The sequence below is a fragment of the Rana temporaria genome, chromosome 2 (assembly GCF_905171775.1).
Source record: "Rana temporaria chromosome 2, aRanTem1.1, whole genome shotgun sequence".
NCBI lineage: Eukaryota > Metazoa > Chordata > Amphibia > Anura > Ranidae > Rana > Rana temporaria.
Genome location: NC_053490.1, coordinates 93,402,742 through 93,428,104, shown reverse-complemented (window position 1 = coordinate 93,428,104; position 25,363 = coordinate 93,402,742). Strand labels below are relative to the sequence as shown.

The 25,363-nt window shown below is 41.9% G+C and overlaps 1 protein-coding gene across 1 annotated transcript in view; it reads left to right on the top strand.

The window, feature by feature from the left end:
• Positions 1–25,138, top strand: part of IFT88 (intraflagellar transport 88) — a 110,000-nt gene extending 84,862 nt beyond the window's left edge. The window contains 4 exon segments of the mRNA XM_040340536.1: positions 928–1,030; positions 8,298–8,371; positions 22,008–22,118; positions 24,059–25,138. Coding sequence (XP_040196470.1) covers positions 928–1,030; positions 8,298–8,371; positions 22,008–22,118; positions 24,059–24,180 — 410 coding nt within the window. The 3' untranslated portion in view covers positions 24,181–25,138.
• The last annotated feature ends 225 nt before the right edge of the window (positions 25,139–25,363 follow it).

Sequence of the window (25,363 nt, the reverse complement as noted above, 5' to 3'; positions counted from 1 at the left end):
TTGGATTCTGCAACCTTTATGTCAATGATATTGGTGGCACCTTGTGCTATTGTTCAGTGAAGGAGCAACACATTGAAGCTGGTGAGTATTGTCCCTGTCACTGTCAAATTGTTGTAGCATCATCCTTGGCCTGACAGATCCTCACAGCAATATTCGTCTGCTGTGCTGTCTCTTTGGATAACCCATAGTGCCACGATAATCCTTTGTCATGTATAAGTAGTTTATTTATAAAACAAAGCTTCTGTGTGTGTATGTATGTACAGCATAGGCTGAGTTTCATTTATACAGTAATCTCCAGTGGTTTCATAAGTCCTATACTTGGAGAATTTCTTCATCAGGGGCTAAAATGATTTTTTCAGAACAGTACTGGCTGTGAAATAAAAATTAGATGCTAAAAGACTAGGTTGCCCAAGTGTAGCATTAATCTTAGACTGAAACAATGCCAGAGTAGTTAAAAAAAGATATACCACACTGCTGTCTCCTTTGCATAGGTCCAATTGCTAAATCCGAGCAGGCAAACTATATTACACCACCAACAATTCAATCTGGTGTTTGAAACAGAAGCCGACAAAATTAGGAACCAGACAGATAGGCATGGGTTGATACATAAAGCAGAGTGGGGTATGCCCACACTTGCACCTATGCCCAGTAGTCAATACATGCAAGAGAAGACTATAAAAAAAACTGCACTCACTTCAAGACCGTTATTTGCTTTCGAGGACGAGCCAAAAACCGTCAATGTAACCCAATTTTACCAGAGAATTTACTAGGCTTCTCTGTATGCTCTCAGGGAATCCAAAATACCTATATAGCAGGGTTACAATATCCCATAAATACACATCATTTTTCTTTGTTAAAATTAGTCTGTTGTGGATTTTAAATTTTTCAAGTCTTTTTTTTTTCTTTGTGCGGGGTTTTTGTAAACAGGTTTGCGCTTTCTGGTCCGGCTCTGCACCGATATTGGGTTAAAGGAAGTCCAAGAATACTGCAACAAAGCTGAAAAGGCTGAGAGGATGAAGGAGTTAAAGGAAGCAGGTAATCCTATGCTGTGTGTATGTGTATAATTGAGGAAAATGGGTGTATAGCAGACAAAATAGATCTTCTCTCTCCTCCAAAAGTAGAGCAAAAGAATTGCTCCTGAGCATTTATGCACAAAATCCTGTTACGGCAAAAAAAATGCAGATATTCAGCATAGATGGTGACCGCCAACAATGTTTTTTCCCTTATGTATGAGAGAAAGTTATTACTACTGGAAACCAGGGACTGAATCTTTGTTCAGTATCGTATAATGTAACTACCAGGGAGGAGGAAATGTCAAAAAGTAGAAAGAGGCAGTGGCGTCTCCAGCTTTCATATTGGGGGGGGCACATTGGGGGATAGGGACAAAAGTAGGGAGGCCAACTATAAAACAATTTTTTATATATACACACTGTGTGATGTGTGTGCTGTGTGTGGTGTGTGTGTGTGTATGTATATATATATATATATATATATATAAATATATAGTACACCCCCCCCACATTTTTGTAAATATTTTTATTATATCTTTTCATGTGACAACACTGAGAAATTTCACTTTCCTACAATGTAAAGTAGTGCGTGTACAGTGTACATTTGCTGTCCCCTCAAAATACTCAACACCACAGCATTAATGTCTAAATCGCTGGCACCAAAAGTGAGTACACCCCTAGTGAAAAATGTCCAAATTGGGCCCAATTAGCCTTTTTCCCTCCCCCGGTGTCATGTGGACTCGTTAGTGTTTACAAGATCTCAGGTGTGAATGGGGAGCAGGTGTGTTAAATTTGTTTTTACCACTCTCACTCTCTCATACTGGTCACTGGAAGTTCAACGTGGCGCCTCATGGCAAAAACTCATGAGGATCAGAAAAAAAGAATCTGTTGCTCTACATAAAGATGGCCTAGGCTATAAGAAGATTGACAAGACCCTGAAACTGAGCTGCAGCACGGTGGCCAAGACCATACAGCGGTTTAACAGGACAGGTTCCACTCAGAAAGGTATCACCATGGTTGACCAAAGAAGTTGAGTTTCCACATGCTCCGCGTCATATCCAAAGGTTTACTTTTGGAAATGGACGTATGAAGTGCTGCCAAGCATTTCTGCAGAGTTTGAAGGGGTGGGTGGGTCTCAGCCCCTGTCAGTGCTCAGGACCATACCGCCACACATTGCATCAAATTGCTGTCGTTCAAAAATGATGCACAAGAACATGAGTTTGCTGAAGACAAGCAGACTAAGGACATTGATTACTGGAACTGATGAGACCAAGATAAACTTATTTGGTTCAGATGGTGTCAAGAATGTGTGGCGGCAAACAGGTGAGGAGTACAAAGACAAGTGTGTCTTGCCTACAGTTAAGCATGGTGGTGGGAATGTCATGGTCTGGGGTCTGGGGCTGCATGTGTGCTGCGGCACTGGGGATCTACAGTTCACTGAGGGAACCATGATGTCAACATGTACTATGAAATACTAAAGCAGGGCATGATCCCCTCCCCTTCAGAGAAACCCATCCCAACATGATAAAGACCCCAAACGCACCACCTCCAAGAGGCAACACAGAATATTCAGGATATGCTCATTGCAGGGTCTTAAATTAGAGGGTTTTCAGTTAACTGTATTTCCGAGTAACATTTCAATCAAACTGGCCTACACAATGGGCACCCCAGCCCCAACCCATTCCGACTCTAAATCTATAGTCATAATAGTGAGGGCAAAGGTTGTAGAGGATTTTCCCAAGAACGATTGTTTCAACTGGTCCACCACTTGAGAAGACTGAGCTATCACCTGAGGCAGGACTGTTCTCTGAGTGAATGATGATCTCGCTGGTAAAGGCAGATGAACTAAATTCACCTTTGTCACCACCTGGGAGTTATGAGACCACTGGGATTGCAAATGATAGCAGACACAAAAACTGCATTTTATAGCCATCAGAGGAATCTCTGGCCATCGCGGCTTTTGTAATCCTCTGGATTTCGAGAAACTTGCCGCTGTGGGAGAAACACAGAACAGAAAGAAGTGTTGAGCAAAACTCCTTGGTACTCTAGTACTCGAGTTGGATGAAAATTTACACTTCTGCAAATTGAGACGCCACCTGAAGTGGGATAAGATTTCGCAGGTCAAAGATGTGAGCAATCATGATCTCAAACTTCCTAGGATAGGGTAGTTGATGAATGAAATAGACTTGCAGTAGAGGTCGTGAGCCAGTCAAAAGTGGACTCAGACATGCTTGGGACAAACGTAGATCTATACATTAACAATAATACAAATAAACTTATATACTTTTTTCTCTTTCGTTCATAGACGGACACAGCCTTCATTGACCTTAGGGTTATGCTTCTTTCTACCAGGAAGAAGCATAACCCTAAGGTCAATAAAGGCTGTGTCCGTCTATGAACTCAGAGAAATGGATTTTACGGTGAGTACAAAAATCCTTTTTTTTTTTTTTAAATGGGGCAAAACTTGATGGATCACTTGGACTTTCTTCTGCCCTTACTCTTCTATGTTTCTAAAAATGTTGCTGAATATATTGTTCGTCTTGTCTGCCTTTCCATTCCATATTCTTCTTTCAGCTCTTTTCGGAGGATGAGGAAACAAACTATGCACACATAAGGGAATCAATTTATAAATAGTTCATCTTCCTCATAGCATATGTTTTCTTAATTTTTCTCATTGGCTCTAATGCTGACATGTCACGCAGATATCTACTTAAACATAGACCAAATGAGTCATAAGTGAGCTAGGGTAAAACCTCCAATCTATCACAGTTCTTGATCATGTTCTTTTTGCCTGTTGCAGTCAAGGTAATTCAGCATGGCTGAGACTATGATTGGATAGCGATAGAAAAGCATCCCATGGATGAGGTAGTCTCTGTGTACGCTCTTCCAATCAAAAAGTTCTATTTTACAGCACCATCCAGGGCATAAAGCCTGATTATCTTAAGCCGCATACACACGACCATTTTTAATGTTCTAGAAAAAAACAACGTTTTTTTCGACGTGATTCTTGTCAAGCCTGCTGTGATCGTGAAAAAAAAAAATCTTGAGCAAATCGCGTTGGTAACGTACGACGGCACTATAAAGGGGAAGTTCCATTTGGACGGCGCCATCCTTGGGGCTGCTTTTGCTGATTTTGTGTTAGTAAAGTTTGGTGAGAGACGATTTGCACTTTTCAGTCTTCGTGCTTTTCAGTCTGTTACAGCGTGACGAATGTGCTATCTCCATTACAAATGCTACTTTTAGCACAACCAGTGTTCCCGTCTCATAACTTGCTTCTGAGAAATGCAAGTTTTTTTCACAACATTATAGCTTACACACGACGTGAAAAATTAGAGCATGTTCTAAATTTGTAATGGCCATATTTCTAGTCGAGAAAAATGCTCTGGAGCCTACACACGATCGTTTTTAATGACCATTTTAAAAAATTTCATTTTTCACGTCATGGAAAACGGTCGTGTGTATGCGGCATAATAGTTCTGCCCCCTCCCTTTGTTCTTTTTTTTTTTTTTTACACCTCCTCCTGCTTTAACAAACATATGCTAAATTGAATCATCAATTACTTTTTTTTTTTTTTTTTTTAACTCGTAGAATATTCTGCTTGCAGAGTTCAGTTCAAAGAAAAGTTTATCACTTGTTTTTTTTCCTATTTATTTATTTTTAAGAAAAAAAGGTCCTGCTTAGCTGTGTGTAGCTTTGTTACACGGTCAAAGTTAGCAGAGTGTATTTATTTTAAATTACTTGGTTTTCAGTGTGTAGTCTGGTAGAATGCTTGGTTAACTGTATGTAGTTTGTGAAAGATCCTGGTTAGCTGTGCATCGTTTTCATCTGTGTGTAGTTTGTAAAACCACCCTGATTAGCTGTTTGTAGTTTGTTAGAGAGCCGGTTTAGCAGTGTGTGGTTTGTTTGTAGGTATCTCTTAAATTGTATATATATTTCTGCTTGTTACTCAATTTTTGTACTTCATCTCAGCCTGCACAGAAAACAATGTCCTTAAATGCTCATGGCATCATTTTTGAAGCCAAGAATTTTCATTTAACAAATATTTCATCTTTAGATTCCCTACATTCTTTTAGCACACATTTTCACATTGGGATTCAGCCGGATAATTCAGTCAGTAGCATCCCTTCCAGGCTGCTCTTTTGTTCCAGAAATATGTCAGTTGGTTCAAGAGCGTTTATTACAATCTTAACTGAGAGCATGTGGGAGATGAATTTTATTAATGTGAATGTATTACTGCTGCAATTTTTCACAATTCCTGTTTGCAGAAATGCTCAAGCTCAGTCCAGTGCAAGGGGATTGTAAATCAACAGCCCAATACTCTTTTGGACTGACCTCTGAATTCTGACACTGCCATTTCAGGACATTGCCATTCCTGTACGTACACATTTGGCTTTACGCTTGGTATCATTGTCTTTCTGGAAGGCAAATCGACTACCAATGCCGTGTACACATGATCGGATTTCTGATGGTATAAAATCTGACGGAATTTTTTTGTCGGAATTCCGTTGAAGCTGACTTTCATCAGTCTTGCCTACACACTATCAGACTAAATTCCGACCCGTCAAAACGCAGTGACGTTAAAACACTACGACGAGCGCGAGAAAAATTAAGTTCAAGGCTTCCGAGCATGCATCGCCTTTGATTCTGAGCATGCGTGGATTTTTTCTCCGATGGAGACGATAGGAATTCCCTATCTTTTTTTTTTTTTTCTTCTTCTTCTTCTTCTTCATCTGAAAAATTTAAAACATGTTCTCTTTTTTGACACCGATGGGGAAAAAAAGTCCGATGGGGCCCACACACAATCGGTTTTTCCCCAATGAAAAAAGTCCATCGTACCTTTTTTCATCCGAAAAATCTATTGTGTGTACACGGCACAAGGCTCGGGTTTCTTGCAGACTTTATCAGGTTTTCCGCCAATATTTCCCTGTTATTTCCTGCCTTATTTCTTCCCTTACAAGTCTTCCAGCACCTTCTGTAGAGACACATCCCCAAAGCATGATAATGACAGCACGATGTTTCACAAAAGGGATGATGCTGTTTTTTTGGCTTATGTTGAACATAGCGCTTAGTCTAATTGGGAAAAAAATTATGAAATTATTTCAATCAGACCATAGAACTTTCTTCCAGCTACTTTCAGGCTCTAGTCTTCAGAACCTACCTTCTAGCAAACTTGTTTGTGAGATCTCATGTAAGTTCAGTTAAAGCTATAGTATTTTTATTTTTTTTATCTTTTTATAATCTTTTTTTATTGAATTTTTTTAAACATACAGACGTTTCTGATATCCTCAGATACTTTACAATCGTACAGGGTCCTAAACTTCTAAAGTGTGTGGAGATAATCAGCGCCAATACTACTAAATAAATTAAAATATAATATAAAGCTGCTCCTCATTGGCAAATAATTGATTGCAACAGGTGAAAGTGTGTAAAGAGGGCGCTGAACTACAGGCTAATATCTCAAAAATATAAATACCCTATAGTTGTGCAAATCAAAAATTATTAAACATATACCATTAATAACTTATATGAATATGAACAAAAATAAATAAATGACAAAAAGTGCTACAGCACAATTGCAGTGCTTGTTTAGTGTCTCTTATCATCTAGTCAAAATCTGTTGCATTACAGTGTAATTGATATTCAAATCTTCTTAACGACTGTAATTCTTGTTTAAGTGATAATGCCACCACCAAAACTTTGTAATCTTCTTTCACCCCAAAACGTGCTCAAACAATTGGATGCGTTTACCCAGAAATATTTGACTACTTTAACGAAAAACATAGTCAAGTAAAAGCTTTAGCAGGAATTGTGCCTGCACACATGCTGACAGGGAAAATAACTTGTGTGAACCTCATTCTCAGTGTCCCCGGGCAAGGATATATAAAAGACCGAAGGAAAAATCCAATAGTGTGATACTGTTTATTTTTTAAAAATACATAATAAAAGGGAGCCAAGATGGCCTCCGCCACCGATGTATGTTTCGTTGGTTAACGTCTTCAGGGGGCTTCAGTGAGCTGTATTTTATTTCCACCAGACATATTGTTTGGTGTTGGGGCTATATAATAAAATTTTAGTCTCATCTGACCAGAACACCTTTTCCCATGGGGCCTCAGAATCCTTCAATGTGCGCTTTGGCAAAGCTCAGTCATAACAGAATGTGGCCTTTCTGAGGAGTGGCTTTTTTCTTGCTACCCTCCATTCAAGCCACATCTCTTTGTTATAAATTCCTGCACAGCTTCAGAGTTGCTGTAGGCCTCTTGGTAGCCTCTCTGACCAGTTTCCTCCTGGCTCTTTCATCCAGTTCGGAGTGGACGTCCTGATCCAGGGAGGGTCTGTGTTGTACTGAATACATTCGACTTTCCTTATAATAGACTGTGCTTCTAGGCTTTGATAAAGCCTTTGAATTTTTTTTGTATTCATCTCCTGACTTGTGCCTGTCCACAACTTTGTCCCGGGGTCTTTTGCAGTGCCTTGCCACCCATGTTTTATTGTTTGCTTCAGTTGCACTATCAGGGACTGAAATGCTCCAGTAAATAATCTTTTCATGCTAAATAATCAAAATAACCACAGCTGATCACAGTTGGAAGTCAAATGGCGAGATTTGACCTGATGAGTTTTACAAGTCATTTTTAGGAGGGGTGATCCTTTTTTCCAACTGTTTTTCAAATTTTGTTTAATTTTTGTCTGACATGTTGGTGTTCTATCTTTCACTTGGATGTTATAGGTTGCAAGTAAAGTAAATACAGCTGGATAAAAAAAAAGATGTCTATCTTCATTGCAGGTTACAAAGCAACAAAATGTGATTATTTTAAAGGGGGGTGTTTTTTTTTTTTTTTTTTTTTTTTTTTTTTTTACGGGACTGTAAGACTACATCAGGGAGACCTGTCCCACCATCCATCTTCACCTTACATAATAAACATGTAGGCTAATCTTCAGTGCTTGCCATTCAAAAGTAGCAAAGAGCATTTATACATTAAAGTGCTAGTATGCACCACATTACTAGCGCAGTATGACAGGCCTTACCTTTGAAATGGAGCCCTCCAGCACTGAAGCAAGTGTAAATTAGCATGCCTATGCTTTCTGCATGCTCTTTATAGTTGAAAGTATGTTCCTCACAATTTATGTTTGTAAACCAATCAGAACTGTTCATTATTAGATGCATTTCATTTTTTTAATTTGCATATTAGAAATAAAATAGGAATCTGATTGGTGAACACCTTTTTCTTTTCAGTGTGTCCTATATTCTTTAGTTTCAATTTAGTGAGTTCAGTATGTTTCTCTCCTTTTGCAGCGTGTAAGATCTGGTAGAGACAGTAGTGCCCGAAGTCGAAGGGATGGCAGAGAGGGCAGTGCCAGCAGTGGTAAGTGCCAGCTTAACATGTTCATAAAATTTCCTATTTATTTTCCTATTTATCATATGTGAATTTGCACAAGAAACATATAATAATGGCATACGATTATGGTAATGATAATGTCTTGAAATGTGTTGAGGGCTACTTTGTCCCTTCATAAAACTTTCCTCTAATGTGACCAAGCTGACTTGTGCATAGCAAAAAAAAAAAAACCCTTTGCAACAGGGCATGGCTGCCCTGAAAGGGACCAACACCAAATCTCAAGAATGCAGGGTTGCATATGTATAAATGGGCAATTTAATTTTGGTTCCAAAGAGCTTTATTGGGCTCAAATTGACAAACATATAATATGAAACAAGTCACAACAATATGTATTCACTCAGATTTCCCTTCAGAGAACATTAGCAAAGAATACGGTAAATAAATAAACTGTTTGTTAGTTTCTTGGCACCTACTGTTTAAAGCGGAGGTTCACCCTAAAAATCATCTATATACCATTACATCCAGCATACTGCTGACACCTACAGTATGCTGGTATATTATTATTTTTTTCGCTGTACTTACTGTCTTATAGTTCTTTTCACCAGGCTCCGAGTTCTCACTCCCGCGGGAGGCGTTCCTATGAAGAGGCGTAGATGATTGACGTGTGGGTAAGGCGCGTCACGCTGTTCCGAAAATAGTTACAACAAAAAGGATTTCTGCGCTCATTAAGGTTTACCACTCTAACTCCACGTAATGTTTGTGAGGAATAATATTCAATAAATCTCAAATTGTTCGGAGAACCAGTTCTTTATGTAGAAAAGATATTTTCAAAAAATACAAATGTATACAGCACAACGCAAAAAATAATGTTCCCAGTGCTGCCATGAAAACACACACAATCTTTCAGGGCCTTCAAGGGTTAAAATTTTGCGGTTTTGTTTCCAGCTGCATTCCGTAAATAGATGAACTAGGACTCAGCTCTATACTGCGCCTGCCGTGTAGAGCTGACTGCGCAGGCACCGTATAAAAGCCGAGTCCAGTCGTCTATTTTCGGAAACGCGTGACGCGCCTACCCGCACGTCAATCATCTACGCATCTTCATAGGAACGCCTACTCCCGGGGCAGTGAGAACCCGGAAGCCGGGTGTAAAGAGACTCTAAAAGAAGGTATGTACAGCGAAAAAAAAGAAAGAAAAATACCAGCATACTGTAGATGTCGGCAGTTTGCTGGATGTAACGGTATATAATTGTTTTTAGGGTGAACCTCCGCTTTAATAAAGGGGATGCTTGATTTTCATTATAAAGTTTAGCTAAGTAAACAGAGAGATGCTAAACAAGTATAAGAAGTATAAGAAAGGTCATGGTATATATAAACATAAGATGCCCATACAAAAGTTTTAAGGCAACCAAACTCATAACCCACACACCTAATAGAATAATCTTCATTATAGGAATAGTGCGACAGGAACTGATTCCCAAACCAAACAGTAGCTACAGGTCCCGGAAAGAAGAGGGGAGAGGTCATAAAAAAAAGGGGGAGGGGGGACCCAAGACATATAACATGGGATGGGAAAGGGAAGGAGTGATGGGGTGAGGTGTTCTCGAAGGGTTAAGAGTAGGAGGGGATATGGGGGAAAACGGATGGAAGACACAAGGGGCATGGGGAAGAGAAGGAAGGAAAAGGTGAAGAATAGTCACGGGGAGGTCCCCATCTTCCCCCAGATTGAAAAGAAGAGAGCCCAGAGCAGAATCGTAGAGGATTCGACAAAAGGGTGGAATACAGAATGCCATATTTTTGTATATTTGGGAGGAGTGTCCCTTGCTACGTGTATGAGCTCCTCCATCTCCGCAATCTTCTGTATCTGCTCTGATAGTTTTGGTGGGCTCTTTTTTACCCCGAAAATTGGAAATGCATGCTCTTGCTGCATTTAGCCAAGTGCATAGCTAGGGATTTGAAGTCGGCAGATTTAGGGAGGGATGTGTGATGCAGTAACAATTGAGCTGAGGTAAAGTCAAAGTTATAGGTAGTAATTTTAGAAATAAGATTGTGGACACCTGACTAATACTTATGAAGAAATGGGCATAACCACCAGATGTGAGGAAACCAGTATCTGCTTCACACCTCCAGCATGTGGATGGGCCTGGGAGGGGGGGGAATTTGTGAACCAGGAGGGGGGGGGTACCACCTGGAGAAGAATTTTAAAGCCATTTTCCTGCAACGAGTCATTTACAATGCCTTTTTATGTAAATATTCACAGAGTCGCTCCCATTCTGTGGCAGACACGTCAAGGGATAGCCCCCGCTTCCACCTTTTACAGGCTTCTTTACCGGTTAGGTCCTGGCCGGAAAAGAGAAGCGAGTATATGTATGAGATTAGATGAGTTTGAGGTTTCTTCATTGAGCACAGGGATTCAAATGGAGTGCGTGGTCGGGTGTATTCTGAAAGCCTGTTTGGGTGGGTGTCTTAATTGGACATAAGTCCGAAAGGTAAAATAGGTGTAACGGACCTATGCATGCTGCCGGGACATCGATAATCTTCATGCAGGGAGGGACTACAAGGAACTGCATGGCTTGTCCACAATTGGATGTACCACATTGTATTCTGAGCTCAAAGGGTTAATTATAGAAGGGATTCTTCCACTGCTGAATGCTAATGTTCCCTTTGCATAGCTAATGAGAACTCTCTTTTGTGTAGGTAACAGCCCCCTGTGAGGTGTAGGCTGATGGGGATTATGTGTGAGTGATAATTGTTTTAAAGGTTAATTGAATTCTATTGTCTGATCAAGTTAAGTTTAGGAGCCAAAACGGCTAGCGACTGATTGGCTCAAGGGAATGTCATTATTTCAAAGTATGTGTATTTAAGCCCCCCCTGGGTGGGGGGGGAGTGTCATTTGTTTCTGTACAGTTTGTAACCAGATATAAGGAAGAAAAATGTGGCATTAAAAGTCAGTCCTGCTTGACTCTGCAAACGTAGCCCGTCTCGTTTCTTGAAAGGGCGTTCGATGGGATATACCGGCGGTACCTGCATATCGCAGCTTGCCAGGGAAAAGGACGTCTCCAACGGCTGAGACCCTCTCACTACATGGGTAGCCGTTACAATAGGGTCATTTTTTTCCCCGCCATGTCAAGGCTTCTTGACTGAGAAAGGAGTCTTTGTCAAAGAAGTGTTCCGCATTAATGCGGTCATACGGGCAAATATCAGTCAGATAGTGGGGTACTAGTCCAGGGGGGGGCTGGATTGTGATTGATGGGGGTTATTGGGGCCGAGGAGGAGGAGAGCGAGAATTAAGCACATGCTTTGCGGAAACACAATAGGGTAGCCCCTCTTTATGGGTGGTCTGCGTAGTCGGAGGGAACCTGGATAGTCCAACCAGGGGCACAGGTGTACTGGGGTGTTGGTAAAGGCGTTTTTATAGAGTTACTCAGGCTTGCGATGGGCGTGTATGTTCGGGCAATTCAATTTTGAGTTCACTTATTAAATACTGTAGGGAGTGTGGTCTCATGTATAATATAGTATACAATATTATGAGGAGATTGTAGCCGTATTGGTGCACGTGCAATAAAAACAATTTGAATAGTGTTTTTTATTTGCACTAGCATCCAGATTATCAGGCTACACCGCCCCTTCTGCAAGCTCCAAGCAGTACTCATTGACTCATTTGGATGTTAATGCAAATAAAAAAAGTATCATGGTCAGTACTCATTTGTTTCCATGATTCTCTTGCACTCTGCAGTGTCGTTGAGCATCATGGGAAATGTAGTTCCAAAACATCTGGAGTGCCAAGGTTTGCCCTCACTGCCATACATCAATCATATTCCACTGGATATATTCTATAATCGCTAGGTGGTAGCTTTTGCACAATAAATAAAAATAAAACATTTCTTCAGCCGTTTTCACAAACACATCTTCCAGCTTAATGGAGTATAATTTGGTGATGGAGGAAGAATTTCTGGAAAGGACAAGTTACCTCTATTTCTGACCAGAGATTTATGTGTACAGGCCAGGGAATTTACACAATCATTTTTCAGAGCTCTGCATGTGACATTACAGGGCAGGGTTCCCAGTCCTTTTCTGGCCACTGAGGTCACAATCAGCTGCTTGCAGCTCATGTTCACATGCTTTTATAAGGACTACATCCAAGTGCTGGGACTAGTAGTACCCACGGGTGCCATATTATGAAGTGGAAATAAAAAAAAATGCTTCTCAGCCTTACTGTCCTTATTTTTTTCAAATGCCTAAATGATAAAAATGTTGCTAATATACTTTTTCTGCAAATTCTCCAATGTCGTTTCATTGGTCTTGTGATCACTTCTGAAGAGACTTGGGTAACAGACATGCAGTTGGAGCCAGCCAAGCATTAGTTCTGCCTGAACTCTGATTCCACTTTTAGAAAGCACTCTTCAATTTGGTCTTGTGACTTTCTTAAAAGAGAGCCCAGCGAACTGGTTTCTGCAGAGAATGTATGATATAGTACTTTATTTATGGTTTGTGAATTCACATCTCCAGATACATGTTTTTAGGGTTTGGGCTTGGCCCCAACATACCCCAGCATTCCAAGACATTTTGGACAATTTCATGCTCCCAACTTTGTGGGAACAGTTTGGGGATGACCCCTTCCTGTTCCAACCTGACTGCTCACCAGTGCACAAAGCAAGGTCCATAAAAACATGGATGAGCGAGGTGGAGGAACTTGACTGGCCTGCACAGAGTACTGACTTCAACCCGATAGAACACCATTGGGATGAATTAGAGTGAAGACTGGGAGCCAGGCCTTCTCCTCCACATCAGTGCCTGACCTCACAAATGTATTTCTGGAAGAATGGTCAAACATTCCCATAGACACACTCCTAAACTTTGTGGACAGCCTTCCCAGAAGAGTTGAAGTTGTTATAGCTGCAAAGGGTGGGCCAACACAATATTGAACCCTACAGACCAAGACTGGGATGCCATTAAAGTTTATGTGCATGTAAAGGCAGCCGCCTCAATACTTTTGGTAATATAGTTAGCTAGATTCACGTAGGGTATCCTAACTTTGCGGCGGCGTAGCTTAGCGTGTTTACGCTACGCCGCCTTAAGTCAGAGAGGCTAGTACATGATTCTCAAAGTACTTGCCTCCTAACTTACGGCGGCGTAGCGTAAATCGGGCGGGCGTAAGGGCGCCTAATTCAAATTTAGCTGAGGGGGCGTGTTTTATGTTAATGGGGCTTGACCTTACGTTTTTGACGTTTTTTTGGAACGCCGTCGGCCTACATTTCCCAGTGTGCATTGCGGCTAAGTACGCCGCATGGGCCTATTGATTTCGACGTGGACCTAAATGACGTAAATCCCTATGCACGGACGACTTACGCAAACGACGTAAAATTTTCGAATTTCGAAGCGGGAACGGCGGCCATACTTTAACATTACTATTCCAACTATTTGTTGGAATAACTTTTGGCCTGATAAAGCATTACGTAAACGGCGTATGTGTACTGCGTCGGCCGGGCGTACGTTCGTGAATAGGCGTATGTACTGATTTACATATTCTACACCGACCGCAATGGAAGCGCCACCTAGCGGCCAGCCTAAATATTGCAACCTGAGATAGAACGGCGCAAGCCGTCGTATCTTAGATATGTTTAAAGCGGTGGTTCCCCCTTAAAAACAAAATTTTTTTATTCCACTGCCCCCCCACATTCCATCACGATTAATGCTCTTAATATTTTTTTCCTGCTGTACATACCTTAGTACAGCATATTCACCCGTCCATCCGGGTTGCGAGTCCCGCGGGAGTGGGCGTTCCTCACAGGCTGTTGATTGACGTTTTGCCCAAAAACGAGCTCTCCCCCGTCGCGTAAGCCGCGTCACGATTGGCGAAAGGAGCCGAACGGCGATGCGCATGCGCAGTATAGCGCCGACTCGCCGTTCGGCTCCTTTCGCCAACCGTGACGCGGCTTACGCGACGGGGGGAGACCTCGTTTTTGGGGAAAACGTCAATCAACAGCCTGTGAGGAACGCCCACTCCCGCGGGACTCGCAACCCGGATGCACGGGTGAATATGCTGTACTAAGGTATGTACAGCAGGAAAAAAATATTAAGAGCATTAATCGTGATGGAATGTGGGGGGGCAGTGGAATAAAAAAATGTTGTTTTTAAGGGGGAACCACCGCTTTAAGCGTATCTCTGTTTGAGAATACACTTAAACATAGATCGGCGCAGATTCTGAGTTAGGTCGGCGTATCTACTGATACGCCGACCTAACTCTACCTGAATCTAGCTAAGTGTCTATAATTCCATCATATGGGACCTGTTAGAGGTTCCCTAGGGACCTATACAAAGAAGTGATTGTGTAAAAGGAACCGTCTAAGCCTTAACAGTACTCCCAGGCTGGTGGCCTATGGAGGAGCAATTGAAATGAATTGAGGTTGCAATGCACTTTTCTCAACAAAGGCCTGGGGAATGCCCAGGAAAAACCAAGCCTACTTACTTAATGCACTTTTCTGAAGAATAATACAATAGCAGTTTTTTTTTTTGTTTGTTTGTTTTTTGCTGCTAAATTCTCCTAAACGCTACTAACAGCGTTTTTTGAGCTTTTTTTTTCCTTTTACTGCAAAAATTACAATAAAATGCTAATGCTCGTAAAGCGGAGGTCCGGCATAAAAAAATTAAAACACTGTAGCTGCTGACTTTTAATTAGGACACTTACCTGTGCAGGGTGCCCGCGATGTCGGCAGTCGAAGCCGAGCAATCGATTGGGTCTCGGCTGCCCCGTGGCCATCCTCGGTGAGGGAATCCGGAAAGTGAAGCGTTGCGGCTTCACTGCCCAATTCCCTACTGCGCATGCGCGAGATGCACGGCGCTATGTAAATGGAGGGATGTCTCCTGGGAACACACACAAGGTCCCAGAAGACACTGCTTCCCATTTCCCATGAGGCAGCGCGAGTAGGAGAAGAAAGAAGACCGCCGCGGGCAAGGAAGTGGCGGATTAGGAGATCTGCCTAGTAACAACCCCTTGTATTTTTTTTGTAGCCTTTTTGGCAATTTTTCTTTTTTTTTAGGGAGGACCTCAGCTTTAAACACTCCTAAAACATTACTACAAAAAGCTATTACCAGTGTTTTTATCCAGTGAGTTTTTTTTTTTTAGCTTAAAAAAATTGAATGAATGATAGAATGAAAGCTATGTGCAAATGTTTTGGAGAGCTTTCAGAGAAGCATCGTGCTGTGTAATGTACAAGGATCTAACGCATTCAGCCAAATGAGCAGTCTAAAAACATTTACAAAAAAAATCATACCACTGGTGGCTAGGGAGATCGGTATGAAGACAGAGTTTGTTTTATATGAAATCGCTGACATCCACCCAGTCCACAGCACAGGAAAGTAATTTCCTCCTCCAAAGTTTAGTGCTGCGTTTGTACATATTCACCATAAAAGAGAAGCAGAAAATATCACACAGGTCGGGATGGAAGATGAAGCGGAGATCGAAAATCTGATTCAAGGAAAAGAACTTCTTTATAAAGCTTATATTTAGAGGGCTTGTGTTTACCTTAACCACTTCAGCCCCGGAAGGATTTACCCCCTTAATGACCAGGCCATTTTCTTTTGCGATACAGCACTGCGTTACTTTAACTGACAATTCCACGGTCGTGCGACGCTGTACCCAAACAAAATTGACGTCCTTTTTTTCCTATAAATAGAGCTTTCTTTTGGTGATATTTGATCACCTCTGCGGTTTTTATTTTTTGTGCTATAAACAAAAGACTGCCAATTTTGCAAAAAAAAAACACATTGGCCCGCACATTTATGCCGCCGTAGCGTATCTTCTGTATGCTACGCCGACGCAGCGCAGAGAGGCAAGCACAGAATTCACAAAGCACTTGCTCCCAAATCTGCGCTGGGTTTCTAAGGCGTAAACCGGCGTAGGTGGAAGTGGGCATGAGCCATGCAAATGAGGCGTGAGCCCATGCAAATGATGGGCTGAGCGCCAGACAGATACGTATAACGAACGGCGCATGCGCCGTCCCGTGGACGCATCCCCGTGCGCATGCTTAGAATCACGTCGGAACAACTCCCTAAGATACGTTGGATCACTGCCTACGGCGTGAACGTAACCTATGCCCAGACATATTTACGTACAATGTAAAACTACGTAAAATACGCCGGCTTGTGTTCCCTGGTGCAGCCCTTTGCATGGATGCTGCTGAGTTACACCTCCTTTATGGGGAATAACTTTACGCCAGACGTACGACTTACGCAAAACGTGCATAGCATGCGCCGGGTGCACGTACATTCGTGAATCGCTGTATTTTCCTCATTTGCATATTTGAATACAAAATCAATGGAAGCGCCACATTCGTCCAGCGTAAATATGCGCCCACGATACGCCGGCGTAGGCAAGTTACGTCGGACGGATGAAGCCTATTTTTAGGTGTATCTTAGTTTGTGGGACGGCGCATAGATACGTCGGCGCAAGTGCTTTGAGAATCCGGGCCAATATTTTTTACTTTCTGCTAGAATACATATCCAAAATAAATAAATACATAAACAAATGTATTCATACGTTTAGGCCAATATGTATTCTTCTACATATCTTTGGTAAAAAAAAATCCCAATAAGCGTATATTGATTGGTTTGCGCAAATGTTGTAGTGTCTACAAAATAGGGGATAGATTTATGTATTTTTTTTTTTTTTACCGGTAATGGTGGCGATCAGTGATTTTTAGCGGGCCTGCAACATTGCAGCGGACAGGTCGGACACCTAACTGACATTTTTGACACTTTTTTTAGGAACCGGTGACATTATTACAGTGATCAGTGCCAAAAATATGCACTGACATTGTACTAATGATACTGGCAGGGAAAGGGTTAACATCAGGGGCGATCAAGGGGTTAATTGTGTTCCCTGTTTGTGTTTTCTAACTGTATGGGGGACTGTATGACTGGGGAAATACACAGATTTGTCTGCCTGCTTAGCAGCAAGGCAGATCTCTATGTCATCCCCTGACAGAACAGATGTGTCCTGTTTACTTCGGCAGTTCCCTGTTCAGTCTCTGCGGGTGGTCGGCGGACATGGAGTCCACTGGTGGCCAATCAGAGTGCACATGCGCCCCCCCCCACAAAAGCTAGTGCACCAGTGCGGCGATTTGCACATTCGAGCCACCTTGCCGCGGTACATCTGCGGTTGGGTGGTCGGCAAGTGGTTGCAAACCCTTACAGATACCCAATGCAGAGACTGGCCTTAGGTGATACACAGAGAGGAAACATCCTCCTACAGAGGTTGTACCTGTTTATCTATAGAAGTCTTTCCCCTACATCCATTAAAAGTGCAGAATTTATACATGATCTCTCAGCTCCGGAAAGGCGGGGGGGGGCGGAGAGCTGAACTTACATCAGCTCTGAGAGCTCTGAGAGCTGATTGGAGGGAAGAGACGCAGCCCCTTCACACAGGAACAGAGCTGAGGCTGTCAATCAGCTGGAGATCCCTCCCTGTTACTTTTTTTTCTCTTGGTGTCAGGAAAACTTGTCAGATGTGATTCATGCTGATAGCAGAGGAATGAAGCAGCAGTCAGAAATGACACTTAGAGGTTGATTTACTAAAGACAAATCCACGTTGCACTACAAGTGCACTGAAAGAGCACTTGGAAGTGCAGTCGCTTTAGATCTGAGGGGAAGCTCTGCTGATTTTATCATCCAATCATGTGCAAGCTAAAATGCTGTGCACTCGTAGTGCAAATCGGATTTGCCTTTAGTAAATAACCCCTTTAGTGCCCCTAATTAAGACAAGCACACACTATAGAAGGATATGCTTTGTACTTATTTCATGTCCCCGGTTTACAAAAACGTTATATTAATTTTTGATGAGGCTTTCATAATATACTCACAAGTTTGCTTTTCTTTATTGTGGTCATTGTACTAAATCTAGAGCGCCCCTAGAGGGAGATTTTAGTGGTTCAGCACAATTACTCTATCAATGTAGAAGTAAACAGAAAAGTCAATAATTACAGGAGACGTTCATTGTTTCTTCTGCAACAAAACAAACCTACCTGCCAGTTCTTTAGAACACACATGTAGCTCTCTGCACATCTTAGTGCCGGGATAAATGAGTTCCAATGCACTTGGGTAGGAGTTGCATCAGTGGCGGCTGGTGCTCAAAATTTTTAGGGGGGCGCAAACAAATGAAAAAAAAAAAAAAAAAGACAATTGCAGCCTCACTGTGCCCATCAAAGGCAGCCACTGTGCCCATCAAAGGCAGCCACTGTGCCATCAATTGTCACCACTGTGCCATCAATTGTCACCACTGTGCCATGCCAAACGCAGCCACTGTGCCATCAAACGCAGCCACTGTGCCATGCCATCAATTGTTACCACTGTGCCCACATCAATTGTCCCCCACTGTGCCCACATCAATTGTCCCCCACTGTGCCCACATCAATTGTCCCCCACTGTGCCCACATCAATTGTCCCCCACTGTGCCCACATCAATTGTCCCCCACTGTGCCCACATCAATTGTCCCCCACTGTGCCCACATCAATTGTCCCCACATCAATTGCCCCCACTGTGCCCTGTAAAATGCTGCCAGTCAGATTGCCCCCCCCCCCCCGCCCGGCACTTATCTTTCTGGGGTTCGCCATCCTCCTTCCACGGTCCCTCGATGTCTTCTGCCGCCCTCGATGATGCTTCAGCCAATCAGGTTACTGATAACCAGAATCAGTGAACCTGATTGGCTGAGACGGCCGTCAGTCTTATCCAAGGGACGTAGCCCACTACGTTCCGAGGATAAGACATCCGGGAGCTGAAGGGCTGTACTGGGAAAGCCTATCAGAGCCACTGACTCTGATAGGCACTTCCGCACAGCCAACCAGCTGTCCTTATTCAGATAATCGGCGCCCAATGTCCGGTTATCTGAATAGGCTGGCCACAATAACATACACTCATGCAATGCATGAGTGTATGTTATTTGCGCGGCGCTGCAAAACTAATTTTTAAAAGCCTTAAAGGGCCCGTTTTTTTGTTTTTTTATGACTACGGGAGGAGGGGGGGCGGCGCCCCCTATGGACGGGCTGCCACTGAGTTGCATCATCCTGACCCAGCCAGTGAAGATCCTGAGCATGGAAAAAGATCTAGCAAAGATGTCTGTGCTGGTGAGGGAGCTGGAAGATTCAGTAAGAGTTCAGTCACTTCCCTGCTATGCACATCACACTTGTAGGCTCCTCTAGTGTTCATGAATCGGGCCCAATTCACTTGTTTTACCAATTTGCACCTGTGATCATGTGGGTCAGAATGAATGAAAGGTTCTCATACATTGTACCATTTCCAATCTCTTCCAGATGTTTTACTGCTCAATGGCACATTCTGTATTTTATAGCCCCTCTCGGTAGAGTCATGTTTCATGATGAAAATGTGTCCAAAGGTAAAATAAAAACTAAGTGTAAGGTGACATGCCCGTCACGGATAAGGCTCTTTTTGGCAGCAGGTTTAAGTGATAACATATGTGTCCCAATATTCCTCCGCTGTGCAAGTAATGCAGGACCTCTGCATGGCCGTCATCAGGGAATGGATTGCAGTGACTCCAGAGAACACAAATTCATATAAATGTATGAATTACCTGGCGGCGCAACTTTTTGTGCTTTTATTATTAAAAGGAAACCACTACTACAGTACATGTTCAGCCAAATAGCAGGAGATTGATTTAGATCTTTAAGAAACATGAAGTTATTAAATGTTCCCAGTTTAACTACAATCCAGATTTTGTATAAAATATTTTTATAACACTCATAAACAGCAGGTTCATACATATACCAATTTCTAGCACTCTCCAAAAAGCAATCCGCTGTGGATCACTCTTCATGGGGCAGTAGAGTGGTGGCTTCCGGGTGTTTTTCTGAAACTAAAATGCTGCAACTATGAGCCAAGCCTATGACTTCAGTGAGTGAGTTTCACAGGCCATGCCACCTGTCAAACTTGGTAAGGCTGTGATACAAAGCACTGCAGCTGTGACATGTGTACGACCACCTTTCGTGGGGTAGTAAAAACACGACCCAACTGCCTGTTTTTACTGTCCATGTGAAGGCCACAGATTATTACTACATGCTGGGTGTCCAGTGTGCCGCTGTGGCTTTCAGGAGGGGTGGGCTCCCTACAGGTTCATCTGCCCACTGCCGATCCGTTATAATACATCTGCTTCCACTGTGCGAGGCTCTCAAAATTTAGAGGTAGGGACTACAGAAAATACTGGGGTGCCTTGCAGGGGCCTGTAGCTTACGCATTTATTTGCAAATGTGTGTAAACTAAACACCTGATTTTAATGCATACTGTTAAGCCAGATAATTTGGTTGGTTGCAAGCTGGTCGGTAAGTAGAGCTGGGAATTTCTCTGGTTTTGTTTTGCATGTGTTGTCCTTCCATGTGCTCCTTGCTGCAAAGGCCAGTTATAGGGGAGGGCAGTAGCCATTTGTTTGACATGTGTACAACCACTTTTCATGTGAACAAGGCCATAGATTATTACCCAGTAATTTAATTACTTGCTGTATATGTACTCATTCTTCTGGAAAAGCTTAAACTGATGTACTGATGGCCTATCTCATTTCTGGAGGCCCTAAAATGCCAGGACAGTACACATACCCCCCAAATGGCCCCTTTTTGGAAAGTAGACAGGCCAAGGTATTTAGTAAGAGGTGTGGTGGGTTTTTTGAAGTTTGTAGGTTTTTTTTAGAACATGAAGAAATTATATATTTTCTTTTTTACACAGTGCAGTACATATGACTGGTGTGTCGGTGATCAGGGTCACTGACTGGAAACAGTATGTAAAAAAAATTGTAACCATTTTTTTTAAACGTATTTGTTCTTTTTTTTTTTTTTTTTTTTTTACATATTGTTACCAATGACACTGTACTGCTCTAGGGAGGTAATCATGATTTGTTTTCACTATGATTGCTTTTTACAGTGGTGATCACTATATAAGCAACTATTTTTATGAATGGAATCCATTCATGTACAATTGTGATAGCTGTATTTGGCCACAGCTTTCACTTGATACATGTGCGCTGTGATTGGCCCAGTACCATGTGATCACTGTGGCCAATCACAGACATCACAATAGTACACAATGAATGGCTATGAATGAAAGCTACTGACCTGATCACTGTGATTGGTCACAATGATACCAGGGCCAGCCCGGTACAATGATCCGTGTTCTACTGTGGCTGGTGGACACAGTGAGTCAAAGGGAGAACATCATATGACGTCCACCCGGGATCATGGTGCTCCCCCTTAGTCATATTATCATAATAGGGCGGGCGGGCGGGCGGTGGTCAAAGTGTAAATGAAGATTTCGTTTTGGATGGAATTAATTTCTTTGTGATTTTTTTTTTCTGCATGTTTGTTGCTGTTCATTTTAGATCCAGTTATCCAAACAGCAGCCAAGCAACTGGCATGTTTAGTAATGGCCTGTATTTCTTTCATTAAAGGTTCTCCAACAACAGTAACTCCTCTATGTGGTAGGAAGCCACTGAACAGGAAACCATCGTGGTGTTTTATTTATTTTCTGTACAAACATAGTTCGGTCCAGTTATATATTGGAATGTTACATAATCTCCACAAGCCTATTTGTGGCTTCTTTGAAGTGTTTCACGGAGACAATAATGATAATAATAATCCTAATAAAACTTCATATTTGATATGATTTCAGACAGTGGGCCGAGCAGTGCCACCAGCTCAAAAGGAGATCGTCTTAGTGCTAAACTGAAAAGTCTGCCAGGAGCGAATGACCCCTATGAAGCAAGCTCCAATAAAGACATAGGTAATATCACTGGTTATCTATATATTATCCATTTAAATAAACGCATGCCCATTTTTTCATTCTACATCCACTTTAGGGGTTAGTAATGGCGTTCCTTTTAAAGGTCAGGGTTTGGGCCTAAAACTTAAAGTCGAACTCCATGAATTATTATTATTTTTTTATATTTTCTATGTACCGATAAATCACTTGTAATGAGGTGTGTCCAATGTGTGGATGGCTGCTGCAGTACAGCAAGCACCAAGCATCCCTACCCGAGGCAATTACAAAGGCTATGTGGGTCACTCACACTACACTTCCTCCTTTCATAAAACATCTTGTATCCTTTTTACTGAAGAAGGCATTCTGTGATTGGAGGAGAAGAGGGGAGGGGCAGAGGAACTTCACAATCTCCCCTCCTCCAATCACAGAATGCCTCTTATTCAGTAAAAAGGGTACAAGATGCTTTATGAATAGAGGAGGTGTAGTGTGAGCAAACCGCATAGCCTTACTAATGCAATATATTTCACTGTGCTTTAGGGATAGGCTAATCTAGTCTGTGATAAGAAGCATGGTACGCCAGCTGTGGAATGAAATGTAAATATATGTAACATGTAATTTTTCAGTGACCTGACAACAAATGGGGGGTGCCACTCAAGGCTTCAGCAGGGTCCTCTCCTGTAGTACACTGCTACCCTGTTTCTCCAAAAATAAAACCTACCCCTAAAATAAGACCTAGCGTAATTTTCCAGGAGAACTGCAATATAAGCCCTACCCCGAAAATAAGCCCTAGTTTAAAATCCTATAACCCACTCTATTACAGTAGTACACAATGTACAATGTGTGTGTTTCTGTAACATAAATGCAGGGAAATGAGCTCCGGCAGGTCACAGAAGCGCAGAGCGGTGCTATAATGAAGGTATTTGGCACAATTATATTACAGAAATACACACATTGTACATTATATACTACAGTAATAGAGTGGATTACAAGATTTTACAAGCATTTTAACTAAGTTCACACTGGGGATTCCTAACAGGCAGGTCGAGAGAGAGGAAGAGAAGACAACACATTACATGGTAAGACCTACCCCAAAAATAAGCCCTACTGTGTCTTTTGTTGCCAAAATTAATATAAGACCCGGGCTTATTTTCGGGGAAACACGGTAGGAGTGCTGGCAAGGAAAGAGCCCACCCCAGCTCCAACAAGAGACACAAAAGGTCCTGTGCACTGGCAAGACCCTGTGAATATGTGAAATGACAGCCTCAGTCAAGCCACATCCCAACGCGTTTCACTCTGTCCCATGATTAAGCTCCGGGGAAGAGAGAAGCGTGTTGGGGGCGTGGCTTAGCTGGAGCCTGGACTGAGACTGTGACATATCCACAGGCTCTTGCAGTGATGTGTGGCACATAGGATCTTTTTTGTCTTATGTAATATTTCAGATTTACTTTTTGCCAATGTTTCCTTATATTCTTAAACATGATGCATGGAGTATTCATGTCCTCCCATGTTCCAAATATAATCTAGTAGGTTACATGGCTTCTGTACAAAATTACCGTAGTATGTGTATGTATGCATGTGAGGTAGGGATCTTAGATTGTAAGCTCCTATGACAGCAGGGATGTGAATATACTGTATGTACAGTATACAAAAACAGGGAGATAACTACAATTGGAGCAAACAGAATCTGGAGCGGCTGTGCATAGCTACCAATCGGCTTCTATCTTCAGCCTGTTCAGTTAAGCTTTGAAAATGAAAGCTAGAAGCTGATTGGTTTGCATGCATAGCTGCTCCGTTCTTAGTAAATTGCCCTTTCCTTCATACCCTTTGTGTGCTGTTCCTTGCTTGTATTCTCTTTGTATCATATCTGAAATATCAGCCCAATGTCAGTTTTTTTTCCTGTTTAGTAGCAGATCAAAATATACTGCATTCTATTGACTCTCTTTTTATATTTGGATGTTTAGATGCTTCATATACGGACCCTCTCGGGCCACAAGTGGAGAGACCAAAAACAGCAGCAAAGAGGAGAGTCGAGGAGGAAGAGTTTGCTGATGAAGAATTAGGAGAAGATCTCCTCCCTGAATAATTATTTAATTGTGAGAGGAAAACTGAACTTTTAGAACAAATTTTCTCTTTTAATATATCCAGGAACAACAAACAACTCTGCATATGTAATCTATTGCCTTTTCTTTCCCTATACTTTGAGAACTCTCGTCCCATGTCCAGGACGGTGTAAACATTTCTTTGCGTATATTTATTCTGCACCAAGGGTGCTGTCATATTGGATTCCATAGGATGTCATGGAGATGGCAGGAGATTAGAAGGAAGCTGAGATAAAGACTGTTACATCACAGACGGGAGGGAGAGCAAGTGGGGTTTGCAGGGTAGCTTCAGAGTGACTTGATTCCAAGCTGCTTTGGCTGTAAAGTTTCAAATAGATTTTCACTACAGTGCCTGCCGCAGATATCACACCCTGGGGGGAGCTTGGTAAAAGTACTGTAATCCTTGGCATGCAAACATTAATAATTGGCTGACCATAGCCTGGCCAGAGGTTCCCCTAAATATATATTTTTTATACTGTAAGTGTTTAAAATTTTTTAATATTCACTCTTCCATATTTTTATCATTGCAATAAATATAGAGATTTACAGATTAACCACTAGAGGGAGCTCTAAATTTGACTCCACATGGAACTCTAGGCAAACCTCTAAATGTGATAAATACTCACATATTGTTTTACCTGCCAAATGATTTGTAATTCTGGTAATGTACTCATGTCTGTTAGGAAAATCACTCTGCTACTTTTTCTTTTAGCTCTGATTCATTGTCCAGTGAACAGGCTGAGGGGTGGCACTCGTATAGCTGTACATTGTGGAAGAGGTACATGAATTACAATATTGCTTATACGAAAATTACAAATCCTGGGGCAGGTAAAATCATAATTATACATATATTTCAACTGTGTATTTAGCTGTTCTCTATGGCTGTGAGGCACTGCAAAGCAGTAAGCACTTATAATGAGCATATGTGATTGTGTGTATATGTATATATATATATATATATATATATATATTTTTATATATATATATATATATTTTTATATATATATATATATATATATATATATATATATATTTATATATTATTGAAAGTGCTGAACTCCAGCCTTTAACCATTTGAGCTCCAGAAGGTTTTACCCCCTTCACGACCAGACCATTTTTTGCGATACGGCACTGCGTTACGTTAACTGACAATTGCGTGTCGTGCAA